Here is a 19,117-nt window from a genome sequence, read left to right on the forward strand (position 1 = left end):
ACATCAACAACATCAGTGTTGTGCTCAACTCTGTTGTGCTGGATTAAATCCACATGTAAAACACTCGTTCACTTTATCAGATGTTGGGTGTAAACTGCCTCTCACATGGAGGAAATAGAGTGAAAACTCGTGCAATCTTCTTCCAGTCTGTCTGGAGACCGCTTACTTCACATGCTTACAGAACAAAGACAGCGCTCTGATCCCGGCCTGCTGATTACAGCAGCTTCTGAAAATCCTTTCTGGGAGTCGGGAGTCCTACAGGCTGATAAATAACATTCAAGCGAACCTTTTCTAAACATGAGGGGGAGAGAGAAGTGACTTTAGAGACCTGGATTTGAAGAAGACTTTAAAACGTACTGTGTAAGCCTGTGTGCTGCACCGCAAAGTAGCAGGGACGTCCGCCCGGAATGCAAAGCAGTCTCCCAGCAAGGGGCAGCACTGCTCCTAGAGAGCAGCTCTCTTCTGCAGAGCAGAGGACTGCTTTTATTTTTTAAAGGCTATTTAGTGTGGCTGGAACTGCAGAGCCAATGATTTTTTTTTTTTCTGCTTCTGCCATCTGAAACTCTAGCTCAAGTTCTAGCTGCACTCTTGATGCGACAATATCAAGTGGCTTTAGTGGCATCACGGGTGGTGTGATGCTGGTCTGCCTCTTTCACTGAGCTGAAAAGCACCTAGATTGATAAATTTCCTTTTGATGTACTAATATTGACAAAAACAGTATGTGGGAGGGAAGTAAATTCCAATGTGAGATAGAGGAGGAGCTAGGTTCAAACTGAAGTGTTGTTCTAACAGCAAATGTGCAAAGTCAGGGGTGTGTTGTTAGAGAGATGATGATAGAGAGATCCCAATTAAAAAACAGTAGGGTTTGGTGATGGAATAGATTTGTTTGGACTTGTCTCTGAAGCGTGTAAGTGTGAAGATGGTAAAAATAAATAAATAAAAAGAATCAATAAACAAACAAAATCCCACCACAAACAACAACAAAACCAGAAAAGTTAAAACTGGTGAGTGCAGCAAACATAATCTGGAGTAGTTTCGGAGGGAGGTGGGGGTAGTTCCAGCAGACTGGGATGCTTGGCCCGAGGGAAGCGTGGCACGGGGAGGGTGAGGTTCTGACTTCAGGTTGTTCCTCAGCTCTTGGGTTCTTGGAGCTGCCTCCAACATCAAGCATGGCTCTTAGGATGCTCTTAGCTTCTGTAATGTTCACCTCGCTCTTTACCGTGGGACATGAAATTTCAGTGCAGGTAACTGGAGCACAGATCAGCCACTGACTGAGATGGCAGCCTTCCAAGAAGAGAGAAAACTGAAGGCTGTCTAGTTTCTTGCTACTAAACTTAAGCTCCCGCACCCTCTTATTAAATGTACAGTACCGTCTATTGGAAATAAAATACCAGAATGAGAAAGTTGTAGTAATCATTCCTGCTCCATTGTTCTTTTTCATGATACAAGGGATTTGGACTTGAAAAATAAGCGTATGTTGAATGGAAAATAGCAAAGGTAATGGAATTGTGATGGTTCTTTTTGAAACATTGCCCAAATTAAAATGCTGGTCATTGGTGTAAAATACATTCACAGCAAGGTACTTTGGAATGACTTTTACCAACACTTGCTTTGGAGAACACTGCTTCCAAGGCAGTACAAAATGTGAAACTAGTATGGAAAATCACAATGCCTTAAAAGAAAAAAAAGTGATTATTTCTTGCCCTAAGGAAGGGTGTGCCTGTCAGTGGGTTGTGTAAGGGGAAGTGGGAACACTGCACTATTAAAATTCATGATAAACTGCACAATTAGTCATCATCCAGCTAGTCCCTGATTTCTCTCCTTTTCATTCTGGAGTATAGAGGGGGTGGTTAGAGGGTTTGTCACTGGAGAAAAAGGGAAATTGAATATTTAATGTGGCTTTCTTTATGACAAGGCACTAACATGACTCCCGTCTGTATTTAAATGCTGTCCCCAGGTTACGACTATGGCTATGTCTGCGTGGAGTTTTCACTCTTGGAAGAGGCCATCGGATGCATGGAAGCCAACCAGGTTGCTTTACACTTCGGTCAATGCTGCTAGAAGATTTAAAAAAATAATAATTTTTGGTGGGGTGGTGGAAAGCCAATGAGGATTTTATCTGAACTATTCAAAGGCAGATCTGTTCTTGTATAATACACAACGCTGCGGTTTAAACATGTTTCCGGAACCTTGCAAAAGGCTTAGAAATGCCAGTGTGAAAGAGCTGCCAGACACCGAATGGTCTGCCCTCCTCCCTAGTGTGTGGCAGCACACTGGCTAGGTTCAGAGGCTGGTGGCTGACAGAATTCTAATACAGGTTTTGGCTCTGATGCTTTTGTACTCACGCTGAAATCCAGTCGGAAAGAGCTCTGCGAGCATTAAATGTCTCCCCCGGTTGTGCGTGCACACACACATACACATGTGACTGGAGGTGAGGCCTCTGGTATGCAGCTCTGAGTCAGCTGTGACTTGCACGCTCTGCTTTTCCATCTGCCTTGTGTGTGGGAGAGGTTCTTAATGGTGCATCTCCCCCATATCTGTCTTGTCCTTTGGCAAGCTGGAGTTGCAAACACGAGGACTACCCTACGTTCAGTTGCACCTGGTAAATCTGAATGTTTCCAGCCCTTAAAAGTGCGAGATGGCTTCAATCCCTAGTGAATAAGGACCCAAGGGGAGCCTTTACTCTGACCTGATATTCAAGGCTACAGTTGTTGGCTACTGTGCTACAGCAAGATGCTTAAAACGTGTCAGATAAAACATAGATGGCCATCTTACACCGCCCTGTCTGTACCTCAGAACTGCCGGTGATGGATCACTCAGGAAAAACCACTAAGTGATCCCTATTCCTTTGATACATCCCTTAGGCCTCCTCTCTGTTGCCTTCTTCCCCCAGATTTGCCTGAGTAAGAATCCATATGAATTATCAAAAGCCTTTTTTTGCCTGAATCCCATGTCTCGTTGTCACGAGAGGAGAGTCATGAGTCAGATTCAGAGCTGTGCATGTGCAAAAATGTACTTAAGAGTTAACGAGTCTTCACAGCTGGGGTTTCAAAGGTCCCACTAAGCACTTGCATTTGCCTCTATTTTCAGTTACAGAAGTATTGCAACTTAGAAAAATGTTTTACAGAAATAATTCTTTTGCTGGGAAGAAGCCTGGCACATTCCCACTGGATGGGGGAGGGAGGGAGCAGAAATGAGAGAAGGCTCCAGAATTATTCATTACTTTTACCATCAGTGACAACTTTTGTTTTCCCTTCAGTGTTGCTACAACTCCCAATCTATTATGTAGTCACTGGGAAATACATAATTATGTGTGGCACTCTGTTTAACCAAGTGCCTCCACATGTTTTCTCCCCAGTTCTACTCACATGAAATAACGTCTCCCTGTGCAAATGCCGTTCCCAAATACCTTGGGATTTGGGAATTCCTCCTCTTCCTATTTTTAAGGCCTCCTCTCCACCTTCTCATATTTGGAGCATTCCTATGTATTTGGACAGGTGTTTGACTTGGTCAGATTAGGTCCGTTGCTGCAGCAAGGAGCCTGTAAGCACCAGGCCCTGAACTGAACCAAGTGCCTAAAGGTCCCCAGTAAATCACCGCACCTGCATGCACGCGAGGAGGTTCTGGCTGGCCTTCATCTGCGGCTTACGTTGATCCCCCCCAGCAGCTATAGCAGGCCCTCGGGCTGGGTAATTATATGCCCTTTCCCCTTCTAATTAAACAGCAAAAAAAAGTAGTAAGTTTTGTATCTGACTTGCTGCAAGAAAGCAAGCTAACTTTTAAGTTCTCAGTAAAATCCAAGTGGAGGTATTCAGAAAGGGAATGATGCAACTCACTTGTCTTTGGACAATAGGCACCCCTTTGTAATATCTTCCAAGGTAGGGCTGTAAGATCATTTCCTCAGGATGAGAATTAATCTGGATTTTTACGAACTGCAAAACCAAAAAGCTTTGTTAGCCAGGACAAGGATTCCTTGATAGTCGAGTTATTTTCAGCAGGTTATCAGCTCTCCCTGTCAAATGTAATCACTTGTGAGAGCATAAATAGCAAAGCGGTGTCAGCCCACAGTGATGCTCTAGCACCTCACTAGCCAGCCTGCCTCTTTCTCAGTTTTCTACTGGCTGGGAATGAATCCCTTTTACAGAGACATCCCTTTTTTGATGCTGTTTAATGCCTATTTAACCACCCCTGCCTAAAGAGCAGTTGTTTACCTGCCTACGTCCCTGTAGTCTGTAATTACTCTGTTGTGAGGTCCTTTTATTTCACTCGGCACAGAGCAGTGCTCGCGTAAGGTCATTCCCAGATTTGCTACCTACAGATTTACCAGGTCCAACTCTCTCCGTGCAGTCAGCCTAGCATGTGTATGTGACTCCTGAGATCTGGGGGGGTTCAACTAAACGCACTGTGGTAAGGAAACATCCATCTGCTGTGCTGCCCTAATTTTGGAAGAAAGTTTTATTCCACCTGTATTAATTGCCACAGCTGAAATAACTGCAGTAATGCCCGGATAAATTGCCTTGCCTTGTTGATTGTGATGGTGGCAATTTATTGCAGCTCAAGGGGCCCATCTAGTGTACGTGAACTGTGATGGATCGCCAGTTTTGTTCGCACAGAGGTGTTGCACGACAGATTTTGCTGGGAGAAGAGCCAGCTGCCAGCTCTCCTGCCTTTGGGCAGGCTCTGTGCCCCAGCAGGGCACGTTGGCTGTTGGCTTGCAGGATGTGGGGGCAGCACCCGTTTCAGGCTGATGGGCACAGTGCTTCTGTTGGTCTTTTGTTATGAGCTGGCTGTCGAATTTGTTAGGAGTTTGACTTCAATGAGAGATCTTTCTTCTGTTAGCGATGAGCTGCTTTTCCTTTGAGGAGATGCAGTTATTTTAAATGGAAAATGGGGTTTCTGTTTGCTCAGTCTCACAGTTTCTCCTAAATCTTCCCTCCTTTATTCTCATTCTGAAGGTTGTAGAGTGGCGTGCCATTTATCTTGCATTTCCTTTACATTCAGGCTTAGGGTCGCCTCCAGTGTACAAGTGTTCTTGCCTGGCAGCAGCGTTTTGGCTTCTTAGGAGACTCCTCTGACAGTTTGTTCCCTGGCTCTTGTTCCCTGTATGCGCTGGGTTCCCTCCGAGTACCTGAATTCTCTCTTGCGCTCCTCCTTCAGCTGTAGAAGAATCGCACGTACTGAACTTGTTCTTGGTGCAAGAAAGCTGGGTGGGAAATGAAGTACCCTCATGTACTGGTGCGTATCATAAAGGCAGCTGAAGGAGGAGAAGCAGAGAGATCTTGTCTCTACTGCCTGGATATTTTGCTGTTTTCACCGAGGTGGAGCTGGTTGTTATACAAATGGAATCAGAAGATTTATTTGAAGCTTAGGAGCAAATGATTTGTCTTGACTGGCTATATAGTAGTGTCTCCCAAGTCCCCTCAGACCTCAAACTTAGCAACACTTGGCAGTGTGAGTATTTCCTAGCTTTTGTTGCTAGTAAGTAACATCTTCCTAAATCCTTTCCTTCTCCTTCGTAAGCAAGAGGGTGAAAATGGGAGAGCTATAGCATGAACTTGTAAAAATACATACTTCATAAATTATTGTAGAGATATCCAGACATGTGCAAGAGTGGTTGTTCCCAGACTCGCTCTTGTACTTTCCTGCACTGAGACCGGTGCGTATCGGAGAGCAGCTTTCCCTGCGGCTCCGTGAGGTTCTGGTTCTGCTTGCTGACCACAGCGATGCCTCCGTTCCCTGCCTGTTTCTCCCAGGAGAGGGATGTTTTGTGGGTGCTTGCTTTACTTGAACACATCCGACCACTGTGAGGTTGGAAACAACAGTTGTGTGTTTCTTCTGCTCTACATCCCCTTTTATATCCCTTCTCTGCAGTGCTTTGCATTTGGTGTGAACAGAACAGACTTCACTGTAGCTGTTGGTGTTAAAATCCACAAGATGCTTTGACAAACTGGCAGAGCCTGGGACTTTCTGTCCTGAAAACATTTGCAGTAACCAGTCACAACTCTGTGTCTTTCCAGTTAAATACAGAAGGATCCTGTCACTCTCCTGAGAATGCTTCAGCTCTGCTGACCTGTCGCTGAGTATGTTTTGAGACCTGCTTATGTGCTCGGTGCGAGGAACGTGTTGCAATTTCTAAGAGAGAAAAAATAATTTTCCTTTTGGTAGGGTATACTGAGTTGTGAAGTCTGAGATTTTCCAGCAGAATCTGCGGAGTGCCCCATGCAGTGGAAGATAACTCTCACCTCGAGTGCATTTTCCTGAGTATCCATCAGTTACTCCCTTGGCAATGTCACTGCATGCCATGGTGGCTTTACCCTGCAGTTGAGTGTGGTGGTGACAGTTGACTGTGTCCACAAATACACTAAAATCCATCTGTGTGTTAGGTTAAGAAGGCTGGGGATGGCCTTGCCTTTACCATTTCCTCCTTGGATTACCAGCTGCCATACGGCCGTTTGCGTTTCTTGTTGTATATTTGGTGTGGGGATTTTTCTCAGGTCATATCATTAGCATGCATCTTCTTTTTCCCTATTAAACCTGTCCTGCTGTTGACTGTGTGGATTTCTAGAATTATGTTTTAGAGTCTTCCACTCTTGAGTGTGTGTGGAGGGAGGAAAAAGACTTGTGTACTTAGGCTGTGTTTCTTCTGTCAACTAGTGACTTAGGAAACATGCGTGTTGTTTGATTTTCATGATCGGCTGGCCTATGGAAAGTTCTCTCCATAGGCTACCTTGTAATCAGATGATCGGATTTCCAGGCAGCACAGCCGATTTATTTTTTTTACGTGTGTCTGATTCAGTGTTTGACCTTGTCATGAGTTCACCAGGGCCTTACGTCACTGAGGCTTGACATGTTGACTCAGTCGTTTGTTCATTCCCACTTGTGTCCTACTAATAACTGCACTGTACTGCCATTTAATTGGAATTATCAGCCTCTGAGGTCAGTGAGGAAGTCTGCAGCGTGAGGCTCCTAGTGCTGGGCAGAGGCTTGCCTGTGAGTAAGCAGTCAGCTCTGCCTGCGATGACCTGTGGCAGCGCTGTGTGTGTGGGTGAGCCCATGTATATCCTGCAGCGGCGTTGTGATGAATGTGCTGTCTGCTTCTCTGCTGGGAAAGACCGACTTAATCTCTGCGTTACAGAGATCTCTGTGCAGAGAAGGGTTTCTTAGGTTGTGAAATGTAACTGCCAAAAACTCTGGTGTTGAAAATGCATCTCTGGACCTTCTTCTCTTCTGTCATCTCAACGTCTTCTGTCATCTCGACTTTACAAGCTTGTGTGAATCCTGTGAATCTTTACTTCCTTTGGCACAGGAGGTCATAAGGGATCTTCTGCCAAAGACTTCACACGCTGTTCCTTCAGCTAGTAGCAGCTGCCCATCACTGTGGCTTTTCTAGCCCTATCCAGATAAAATGACAACCTTCTTTTTCACAGCTCTGTCCTGCCCTGTCTCAGGAAGCAAACCATGCAAACCAGTGTACTTTAAAATCTGTGCACATTTGACTGAAGGACTTGTGAAGCTTGCATCTTCTTCCTCTACTTGTCCGATCCCAGCTTGCCATGTCCCTCTGCCTCCCCGCTCTTACCCCAAAATCCTGTCCTCCTTTTTTTGTCCTTCAGCCTCCCCGTGCCAGCGTGGCAAGGACTGTGTGCTTTGTTGTTGCTGCTGTTGAACTGCTGCTCTGTAACGGGGTTGTCCCAGAGGCCGCCACCTGGGTGAGCTGCTTGGAGCACGTGCTGGATGCATAAGCAGGAATTCTTCAGCATGTCTGGTTGCCAGCAGCAGTGTGTGGCCCAGCAGGGTTATCTTGGGACTCAAATGTTGCTCTGTATTGCAGAATTATCTATTCTGTGCACTGATGCTCATTAGGGCTGCGTATAAATAGGCTGTTCCAGGTAAAACATCCTTCCCTACCCTTCTCCAAAATGAAACTGTTTTCCCTCTGGCCCCTGGGCAGTTATGTTCTGGTGTTGCCTTTTTTTAATTTTTTTGCCAGTTGACATTAGCAAAGCTGTGTGATGATTTATCTCTGAAATATCCCTTCTTCCTGCATAGATCTCAAACGCCTTGCTAATCAAGCATTTCTCTGTTGGGATAGATGTTCTAGCTAAAATGCCAGAAGCTTAAGCTGGCAAACGTTAAGGAATAATGTGATTTCCTGAAGTTTGCTTAAATGACTTGATCCAGAAGTGATTGCCCAGATAGATGTCCAGATCTCTCCGTTGGATTGCATGGTGTGACACACCAGTACTTGCAGTGCCTCGCTTGCTCCTGTTGGGCACCGCAAACTGCTGCGCAGCATCTAAAGGTGCGGGGGGGTGGATGGTCCCTGCGCTGGTGGCTCAAAAAGAGGAACCAGCTTTTGGACAGCTGGACCTTTGGTCAAGCCCAACATGTAAAACGCGGATATATGAAAGTTTTTGTTCATAATTGCAAATGCAGCACATACCGCAGATTAGTCTGCTCTCTGCCTTTTCTGTAAGGCTAAGTTTTAATTCTGACAGAGCAGCACCTAGGAAATAGCCTTATTTCCATTATTGTCAACATGCAAAGCGTTTTCCTGCATGACATAGCATCTTGCATGCTCCTCTTCTGAATTACTTTGTAGAGAAGATTTTACCTTGAGTTAGAAAGACTTGAGGTAGTCCTTGGACACATATGCAGGGCACAGATGCTGCCCTATCGATGTAGCTATCGGGTTCTGTCCTCCTAATGCGTTAGTGGATAATCTCGTCACAACGAGGAAATCTTGGTCACAGACGCTAGGGACAGGTACAGACTCACCATGAAACAAAGAGCAGTGTTCGGGGCTGCTCTGCCTCTCCGATTATATGTCTGTTACTGTGCTTATATTCATGACTGGTTGATTTTCTATGAAGATATGTTGAAACTAAATATGTTCTTGTGTAACCACTTGGAAGGTGTTTATCAGTGTAGTATCAGAGTGCTTTAAGGGATTGTGGTAAATCAGCTCTGTCGTACAAATAGTGCATCGCCTCAATTGCTGGCTTCTTTACTTGTTCAGACCGTGGTTTTTGTGTGAGGATGTAAAATCCTTTGATCAAGCTCCTGTTTTAAAGGTAGTGGGACCCATTGCACTAATTTGCTTTGGTGCTTTTGAAGTCATCCTTGAAGTAAGATGGTGACTAACAGAACTGCAGGTGCGCTATCTGAAATTCCCTCTGTACTCTTGAAAGTGGATGGTATGGCTGAAATTACTTAAAGGAAACACAGAAGCTGTGAGAGGGAAATGTCAGAATGGGTTCAGTTTACGTGAATAAAGGCATCTAAGTGAACACACGATCACTTTCATTTCCAGAGCAGGCTCAATTTCTCTCACAGTTTTGCTGTAGTGGTTCGCACAAGACCTGTCACTGTGAAAGAGATGGCAGTCCTTTTCAGCCCACTCCCAGCAATGTCAAAGGGGATGTTTTACAAGCTTTTGAGCCAGATTACAGTGCTAAGACTCCATCTGGACTATTTTGAGAAGTGGGAGCGCACCAAAATGTTGTTGCAATTTTTACTTGATGAGTCGTATTTGTTAACTTGGGCATCAGAACTGTTTGTTCATGCTTTTGTGCTGTCTTGGTGCTGGTTGCTTTTCCATTCCTTGGTGCACAAGTTGTTGTTGTTGGATTACTGAACAGGAAGGTAAAAGGTTGAGTTTGGAGGCTAAAAAAAAAAAGGCAAACCACACACTTACTGTTATTGACTAGAAATGAAGTGTGATTACAGTGGAAAATGGGGGCTGGTGTGCTCAAGTGTACTATTGTGTCTGTTACCCATGAATCACAGGCAACAAGGAAACAGGTATTTAACACAGAAGGAAACATGCTATTACCCACCCATTCTCATATAAACCACGGTGCACCTTCAAGACCCTTATTAAAGTCTTAATATCTACAAAAATCACACACACAAAAAAAAACACAGGAAGAAATCAGAGATCAGGAGCCTTGCTGTCATTCTGGGTCTGTGCAGGACAAGACATCATGTTACGTGCAAGTGCACCGAGAGTCTGGTAGCCAGCAGTCCACTGTACTTCAGAAGAAAGGCACAAATTTCCTGTGCTCCTCTCTCTGTTGAGAGAGGGAGAATTCCTTCGTGCATCACATAAGGTGATCCGTTTAACCCAGCATGTATGAACAGGACAGCAACTGGGAGGTCCTCAAATTGTCCCCAGAGGAAGGTAATGGGGGAAAATCCCGAAGCCACTTTGCACAGGGGAGCTGGAAGGTTCTTCCTGGCCTCTGCAGCGACAGAAGCTGTGAAGTGTGGGGTTGAGTTCCTGCAGTGAAATGTCTGATGTGAAGTGGCATTCTGCCTAAAGGGTTGTTTTGCTGTGCTGTTGCACTGTGTGTATGCACTGACAACTACTGGACGTTACACCCACGTGTCCTCCTGCATCGCCACAACTTCATGCCACCCACACACTGCTGGTCGTGTCTTCCCTGGGATGAGCAAACAGCTTCCGGATGTTGATTCCCTAGAGGAAAGTGGTCTAAAATCAAGTGTGTCATGTAATGAGGTACACTTTTAGTGAGGGTCAAAGCTACAAAGCTGTAATCATGAGATTAGAGTATTTAAATCTCTGAAACTATCTTCTTTAGAACAAGAAGAGGAAAGCAGTTCTTGTTTTCATAGCCAGCAGGGGAAATCTTAGGTTTTGTGATGTACAGTCCGTATCTCAGCAGAAAATTAGCAATGTTCAGATGGGTTTCATGTACCGGATTTGAGCTGGGATGAAAGTAAGAGCCTGAGCAAATATTTGCTGTACTTTTCCATTGAGGATCTCAGGAGAAGAGTTAACAGGGAAAGTAATTTTAAGTCCTCAGAATCCTTAGGTGTATTTTCTTACACGTAAGATTAGGCTGACAGGTCTCACTAAGAAGATGTCTTGTGGTGCGAAGCACCAATAATAATTATTAATTATATGAGTAAGGTTTTTAATGTTTATAGCCCCAGGGTTTTGAAGGCCCGTTTGATTCCTCCCAACTTGTGATCTCACTGGAGAGGAGAGCTGGGGTGTTTGGTTGTTTTTTCCCTGCCAATGCGCTCTTCTGTGCCTGGTCCACGTGGGACTGTTGCTCGTCCCATACCACTGCCTGCTTCTCTGGCTGTTGGAGTTGCTGAAGGGGTTCGAGTGGCCATACCGAGCTGTTTGTGACAGTTGAAGATGATGTCTGTGCATGCTGTTTCCCAGTCCTTTATGGATTCAACCAGGCCGGCTCACTTCTGACGCAAGAGGGAAGTGTGTTCCTTTCCTTCCTCAGCATCAAGGTTTTCGTAGGATCTGCTGTCCTGTGCACCTACCTCTCTGGCTGGAGTCCTCTACGGACCTGCTGAGGTCAGGTAACACATCCTCGGAGCCTGAATAGCCACACAGGAGGTCATCTTCTGCTTCTTGCTCCCTGACAAGGCACTAAGCACCTTTCTTCAGCAGTTGACTGCAGCAGGATGTAACTCTGGATGTTGCCTGGATGACCCTCTTCAACCCCAGCGCGTCTGTAAAGGAGCGGCTGCGGGGTCCCAGCGGAGAGCCGTGACACCCACTGGTGTACGTTGCGCCCATGCCACGCTGGCAGGAGAAACTCCTCTCCTTCCAAATAGCTCACATAGCTCTGTTCTCGTGCTGGGCCGGGCTTGCGCGGATGCTGACCAAGGAGGTTAAAGCAGCACCTTCCCAAACCAGCTCCTAAGAGCATTACTGAAAGACTACACTTGTTCAGGTGCAGAAATCCATACAAGTGCTTGCCTGAAGATGTACCAGCTGCCTGTGACTTTAGTTAAGGGCCTGGATTTAGCTTGTGGGCAGGCCACCTTCGAGTCACAGTGACGTGGTGGGAAGCACATTTGGGAAGTGCAGGTAAGTGTTGCACTGCTGGTGCCTTTCCCTAGGCAGCTGACTTGGTTCTTTTTCTGACCCTTTTAGAGTCAGCATCAGGCACTTGCTTTTACCTGGGAAATTGGGGATGTTGAGAAATGGTGTCTCCAAGACCAGACCCCTCTTTTCATCCACAGAACTGCTCCCTCTTCCCTAGATTTTGGGTCTTTTCCTTACAGCAGAGAGGATGTCCTGCAGGGAGCTTGCCTGAGCACTGGCTGCAGAGAAAGCATTGCCAGTGATGGCTCTCAGTGCTTAATTTAGAGGGAGCAGAAGAAAATTTTGAGGCATGGGGGAACCTTTCAGCTGCTCTTAATGCTTTTGCGGTCAACGTGTTCTTAGCAAACATTTGCTGCTGTGCAGAACATCCTGCACTCTGTTCTCCACACGGGTCAGGCTGTGTTGGATTCAGTGTGTAGCCTCGTGGCTGTGTGCTCCAGTAAAAGGACATGTTTTTGTTTGGGTGTGGGATCTTATTGAAATACACGGGATTGTCTAGCAATAAATCTATCCTTTTCTGGCAGAGCTCCCCAGCCTGACTTTTTTCCCAGCATGACCTTGCATTGGGATCGATCATCAGTGTTTTGGTCCTGCGCCTCAAATATGTAATTAAGGAGCTGGGCATTTCCTCATTGTTCTCCTGGTTTCCTAATGACCATTGCTAATTGTAAGGTGCCCCTGGGGGAAATGCACCGGAAGGTCCTGGGGTGGGTTAGTGCACGCAGCTGCATTGTGCTAACATGTTTAATCTTTATATTGTTTCACAGCATTATGGCATGGGATGACCTTTGAGGAAGAAGTTGGTCATATAACAAAATATTGAGAAATATGTCCAGGCAGCAGAGCAGCATTTTGGAGAGAGAGAGAGAAAATGTCTATGCCAGGAGAAAGGGAGTCTTTGCGGCAGCTGTTGTCCAAACACAGTCCAGGCAGTAGACCACGATGAATCAGAAAGGGAGTAGAGATGAGGCAGAGCCATGTGGGACCTTCCCTAGAGCCATCTATGAATAATTATACTCAATATATTATATATTTAAATAATCTGAGTTTTGACAGTTTAGGTATGCTTTTCAAATAGAGGATGCAACCTGATTCGTGCTCTTCTGGGAACTGGAATAAATGTTTGATATGCATGACCTTCTTAGCTTACCCCACAACAAGTCCTTAACCGTCCGTGCTTCTCTTAGTTGTGGGTCGGGAGCCCAGCCAGTAACACCAAAGCTTACAACTTGTCCCCTTTGAGCTATCGTCTCAGGTTTCCCCCTGGCCCTCAATGTCCTCGTCTGACCCCTTTGGACTATATAGAAGAGGCTTTCGTTTTAGAATTTTCCTTTTGTCCAGGAATCCTATAATGCTGTTCTGCAAAGGTGCCCTCTTAGAGGAAAAGTTGGGGGTAAGAGAAGCTGGAGGTTAGAATTAGCTATAAAAGGAGAAGTTAGAGCTTTCAGTGACAGGTGAAAGATGCAGTCTGCTTCACTGGATCAAAGAAAACCTTCAGATGTGTTGAAATTTCGGTAAGGGGTGACGTGCAGAAGCCATTCATATCCCCTCCCATCCAGAGCTGGTCCTGGAGCATGTGGAGTCCTGGGCACATTGCTTGTTTTCTCAAGCTGCAACACGAAGCTGTTATCCTTCCGGAGCCTGCCTGTGCCGACTGTTTTGGTGACATTCTCAGAGCAGGACTGAGTGTACTGACAAGTGGAGCAAATGCTGTAATTAAAAGAGAAGCACTTCAAGAGTCCTAACGTGGAAGTGAGTTGCAGTTCAAAAATCCGAGCAAGAAAATGTAGAGAGCTAGCATGGTCTGAGAGGCAGCTTCTGTGTATCTGCAGAAAGGGTGCCAGCGGGGGATAGGAGTTTCACAAAGATCCTGAGACAGATGAGCGTGGTAGTGTGGTTGCTATCCAGGGAATTAGAAATCACAGGAAGAAAACCAGAGATGTCTCAGCAGCGTAGATGGGATGTCTGTGGAAATAACGATGCAGACAGGCAACCTCTGCTAAAGGACAAATTGCCCAGATAACGAGGCAGAAAGGGAGGCTGAGGAAGGCTGCGTGGGAGCAAGTGGATCTGGAAACACGTGTCCTAACGGATGGTCCCAGTGCAAGTGGGTAATGGGTTTTGTGTGAAGGGAGCTTGAAAAAGAGGCACAGGGTGCTGTCAGGGATGAGGTGATCCTTACAGAGCATCTTAATCGGTTCTGTTTAGCGTCTTCAGGACTCGTAGGGTTATCCTCCTAATGCCTCAGTTCTGGGTTAGTGCTGGTTCCATTTCACATGCCCATCGCTGGGGTCTGAAGCCATGTCCTGTTAACTCGGGGTACTGGTGACATCTCTGGGCTGTCTGTCTCAGGCCTCCTCTGACCCTGAAGTCAGCGAGCTTGTAGCACGCCTTGCTGGTTGGCGTCGGGTCATCAGCGGAACTAATGCCTCACTGCGCAATGCTCCGAAGTCTTGCCGCATGCCCTTCAGCTCCGCAGTGCCACTGCTGCCCAGGATCCGCCCATCCTTCTTTGCAGGTGACCGCTAACACGATGTTTATGCAAGATTAACGTCGCTGTCGGTCTTGCTGGAGACCTGTAGTACTACATAGCGAGGTTGTTGGGATCCTCTCGGCGATGTAACTGTTCCCCAAGGACCCACCACTTGCTAGCCCGTCCTTATCCCCTGCTTGTCTCAAACCATCTGCCCTTGGCTGTCAGCTGCTGTGCAGCTGAGTGTTGGGCACCGATAGATTGGGCCGATGAAAAGAAATCTCTGAGAAATGGTTAGGCAGCATGAGGAGGGGCTGAGAGCCTTTGGGGGGAGCCTTGCTGCACTAGGACTTTCCTTGTAGTTACTGTAGGAAATGCCAGATCACTGCGGTACCCTGCAGCAGACCAGATTGCTCTAGCTTCTCCCTCTCTCTGTGTCACGCTCTGTTTTCTAGATCCTTAATTGCAGATGGATTGCGGTTTGTGGGTTCGCAGCTTTTCTCCTCTGCTCTTTGCCAGAGGTAGGTAGATGCACTGCCTGTTGCTCTGCAGACTCAAGGCTCTTGTACAGCAGCTGCCAAGAAGCTTGGAGATAAAAACTTCAGCATATGGGAAAACCGGGATGAGAAGCCAGTTTCTGTGGCAGAGATGATCTTGTTTTGAAATACATCCAGCTGGTCTCTTACCCTCCCAGGTGTCTTGCTGCTGCCCCACTGCTCCAGCCCCAGAAGCTGCCGCCTCGTGAACTCCAGGAGCAGCTGGGGATGTGTAGGCTAGAAGGACCTTTGGTGTTTGACCCTCTCTGGTTTATGTGAAGATGAATACCTGAAGGGAGAGAGCGTTGTGCTCTTCCTGCCAGCTTCCCCCGTCCTCTGCCCCAGACGAGAACCGTGCCAGTGATACAGGGCGAGATTGTGTCATCTGGATAGCGGCACAGTTGGGGTTGTTAAATCTGCATTTATAACCCGTCCTCAAATTAGAGGGAAACCCAAAAGCAGTCTGATTTGCAGTTGCAGGTAGATAACCCAACTTCTGCTGTCAGCCACTTGTCTCCCTGAGCTGTGCTGCCCAGTGTGCGTGGAGGCCAGGGCTGGAAAATATCCTGCGGGTGGTGAGAGCTGCTCCAGAAACGCTGCTGGGACTGGGGGCTCCCTCTGCGTCCCGAGGCTGCTTCCTTTTCCCTTGCTTCCTCGGCTACGGCCTGAGGCTCCACCAAGCAGTAAAGCCTAGTCATTAATCAGTTGAAATAACTTTTAAATGATTGTTGTGTAATGGGTTTTAGATAACCATCCTAATTGCAGTAAATATGCGTAAGAGAGCTGAATGAACATCCCATAAGTGAGGTTAATGCTGGCATTTTAATATGACTGCTTTGCAGTGCTGCCCATAAGCATTCTTTTATCATAATCTTCGTATGCAACCTTACATCTGTTTGCAAATGATATTTGCAGTTCACTTTCAGCATGTTGAACTATGCCAGTCTTTTGACTCAGCAAGCTGGGTACCAGAACGTTTTAGTTCATGGCATGGATATTTTCTATTTAATCAAGCAGTATAAAGGAGTAACCAGTTGAAGCGGTGTTTGGTTTTGTGCGAGCCAGCAGCTTGAGGAGATCTGAGTCTGGTTTGTTTGGGGTGCAGTCATCTCCTTACTGATGTGGGGACGACGCATCCTGCGCTGTCTTGGTTATTGCTCTTTGGCCATATCCAAGGAGAAAATTTGGGCTTGTTAATCCTTGTGGATCTGGGGGCTCCGAAGGTGAGCCTCGGTTCTGTTCCCTGAAACTAGCCTGTGGGGTGCAGTACGTGCAGAGCTGTCAACTTGTTGTTAAGAGGCTCTCAAGTGAGATTTTACTTAGCTTTTTAATGTTTGGCCAAATTCAGCCGAAGCGAAAGATTGGCTTGACTTGGGGAGCTGTGCTGTGCTCCAAGGGCTTGCCACATTTTGGAATTTTTAGGTCACTCTTAGAGCTTCTATGTTTTTTTTCAGAGAAACAGTTAGCTCCTTAACATCGATAACTTGTATTCTTCTGTAATCTCTGTCTTGGAGAGCGTAGAGATGCTTTTTTTGGCAAGTTCTCCCCCTCCTCAGCTCCCAGCCATCCTCGTTAGAAGCCTGCCAGCAAGCACGCCGAATGTACCTGCTGGCTGAGAGAGCAGCGGCCCAAGTGGGTAAGCTGTGCCATGCCTGACCTGCACCACGCCTGTCTCTTGGCCGTGTCGAAGTGATCCCTGCTCCCATCCATGCGCTGCCCAGCAGCGTGCACGGTTTCTCCTGCCCGCTGGGGTCAGCCAAGCGCTGTGTGGGGCAGGGAGGGAGCTGCTTCCATCGCTAAAGCCAGGTGATGGCAGTGAGGGTAAGTGAACCAGAGGTGGTTTAAAACCAGCCTCAGGAGTGGGCTTTGCATGTGCTAGAGCGCGGTCTGGTTTTTGTCTGACGGTTAGGATTGTCTTTACCATTTAGATCATACTGGTATTTTTAAAATTCTTCTGGTTTAACTGCCTTTGGTGACAAAGAGCTTGGAAACTGCCCTAGGAATTTTGGAGTTTGGTTGCTGAAGCCTCATGCCCAGCTGGCACACGGTCTCCACGGTGCTTCTGGAAAGGTTTTCTCCCTGTGAATACCGTGGCTAAGGGATTTTCCCTTTTTCCCCCCTCTCTTAAAGTATCCTGTTCTTGCGGTTGGGGGAATTTCACATGCTAACGATGAGGCCTGCTCATCGAAGGGCTTTGGGACACTGCTCCTTGCTGCGTGCGCTTGTTGCAGATAGGTTTTATGGTTTCATGGCATCGCTCTCCAGAACCACCGGGTGGTGGGATTGTGTAGTTGATTGGAGTCTGCTTCCAGGGATGTTTGCATGCTAGGCCATTGGCTCTTATCCCAGATGGTACATTTTTTTTGGATAACTTTAGCTGCAATGGTTTATTTTCTGTTGTACCACTTAAGCTATAATCCAGTATTGCATCTACACCAGACCTCTATGCGAAAAAAACAGATATAATTGTGTTTGAAAGACATCTAACAGTAGCATCAAACATTGATGCCAGAAATAAAGTCCTGATGCTCTGTTTTGCGTTTGGGAATTCGGAAACAAAAGTAAAAGCTGCTTGTGCCCTCGAAAGCCTGGGCATTTCCATTGCCGAGAGCTCTGTGTTGTAGTACCACAGGGCTGTGCTGCCTCCTAAACCTCTTGCTGGTGAGTCAACCGCACGCTCAGTGAGAGTTTTGAGGGGGAGGTTCCTCACTGGGAGGACGGGAGAGACATTTCTGTAGCATAACAATTTGGAAAGAAAAGGCCAAGCTACTCAGAAGTACAGGGTGTTGAAAATACACAAGGAGAATTAACAGGCATAGCGCAGGTGAGCCTGTGACAGAGGTCCATGATAAAATGTGTGGGTGTGGAAGAGACTGTTGCTGTCCGGGTGCTGCCGTGATGTGGCATAGCCTTCCTTAGGTTTGCCCTTCTTGCAGTCTTCCCTGAAATATTCTGAAAGTCTTCCTGAATTCACAAAGATCTGCTCAGCTGAAGCCGGTGAACTGAAAATTAGAGTTTTTATCCAAAATATCTTGCAGGGAAAAGAAGATGGAGCTGAAACAGAATAAGGAGTGACAGGGATTAGAAGAAATAAAGATTCTGGAAATATTTGGGATGGAATCTATTAAGAAAATGGGGGAAAGAAGAATTTAAAGTCACTGAGCTACTGAATCCTGACAGTGTGTGTCCTAACTGAAGGGCTCATTTTGGTATGCTAAATGATCGTTGCAGCCTTGAAAATGATTATATCAAGAAGTCAGTAAGAGCAAGCTTGAAACAGTGAGCAGGCAATCAGCAGGGTGTTAAGGAAATGAGTGAGTAATTAGCAAGTGGCACTTCTGGCAGTCTCCAAGAAATGAGTTTGCAGTAGAGACCAGCACCACGTGCGCTGAAAAATGATCGTCCATAAAAACAAAAAATAATCTTAAGGCTTTCTGGCAAGTTTTGTTTTCAAGTAACTGCTGGAAGGATGAAGCCGTGGGGCAGTGCCCTGTTGGAGGAAGCGTCCCCAAACCGAGCTGTCCCTGCTTCCCGGGCCCTTTGCAGGGCTGCAGCCACGTGCCGAGCGGGGCCGGCTGCCTGCTGCTCCCCAGGGCTTCTGCGGGCTCACAGCTCAGGCTGTGGCCATGCCTGCGAGGATGTGCACCCTGCCTTCTCCCCTGCCTGTGCTCGCCGGGTCCCCGGGCAGACACGGGTGGTTCTCTGCTGCCCTCGGATGTGTGCTGCGCTGGTGCCCTGCTCAGGCCGGGAGCATCTCCGCCCCAACTGCACTGACGGTCCCGCTAGGAGAGCCTCGGCCTTCGCTTCCCTGCCTTCCTCACTTGTGTTTGCTCACGTGCCTTTTATGAAGGCACGCACCTTCTCCTAGTCACGCAGGGTGGGCACTGCTCTGCTCTGGGAACAGACGCCCCCCTGCCTGAGGTTGCAGCACCGTGCTGTGGGTGCACTCGCCGGCCCTCAGCGAGGGCTGAGGATGGCTCGGTGTTCTGTAAGGCAGAGGCAAATCCAGGCTGGGAATCGAGATCCGAACAGCTGGGTGGCAGAAAGGAATCCCCTGAAGTGTTCAGTGCGGGTAGGCCTGGTAGGAAGGAACAGCCGGGATGTGGAAAAGCAGGCTGCGGGAAGGGGAGGTGCTGGTACCTGACCTCGGTGGTGCCTTTGCTCCTCCAGCTTTCTCTGCTGCGTTTTTTGGAGGGGTTAAAGGATTGTTGGTGTACCATCACCGAGTGA

At 47.1% G+C, this 19,117-nt stretch overlaps 1 protein-coding gene across 7 annotated transcripts in view; it reads left to right on the top strand.

Annotated features, from left to right (window-relative positions):
* The window catches only part of RBM6 (RNA binding motif protein 6), a 60,151-nt gene that overhangs the window by 19,315 nt on the left and 21,719 nt on the right, over positions 1-19,117 (top strand). For all 7 annotated transcript variants that reach the window (XM_083795078.1, XM_083795072.1, XM_083795074.1 and 4 more), the window contains exon 6: positions 1,958-2,031. In XM_083795078.1, the coding sequence (XP_083651204.1) occupies positions 1,958-2,031 (74 nt within the window). The remainder of the gene's footprint in view (positions 1-1,957; positions 2,032-19,117) is intronic.

The sequence above is a fragment of the Anser anser genome (assembly GCF_964211835.1).
Source record: "Anser anser genome assembly, chromosome: 12".
NCBI lineage: Eukaryota > Metazoa > Chordata > Aves > Anseriformes > Anatidae > Anser > Anser anser.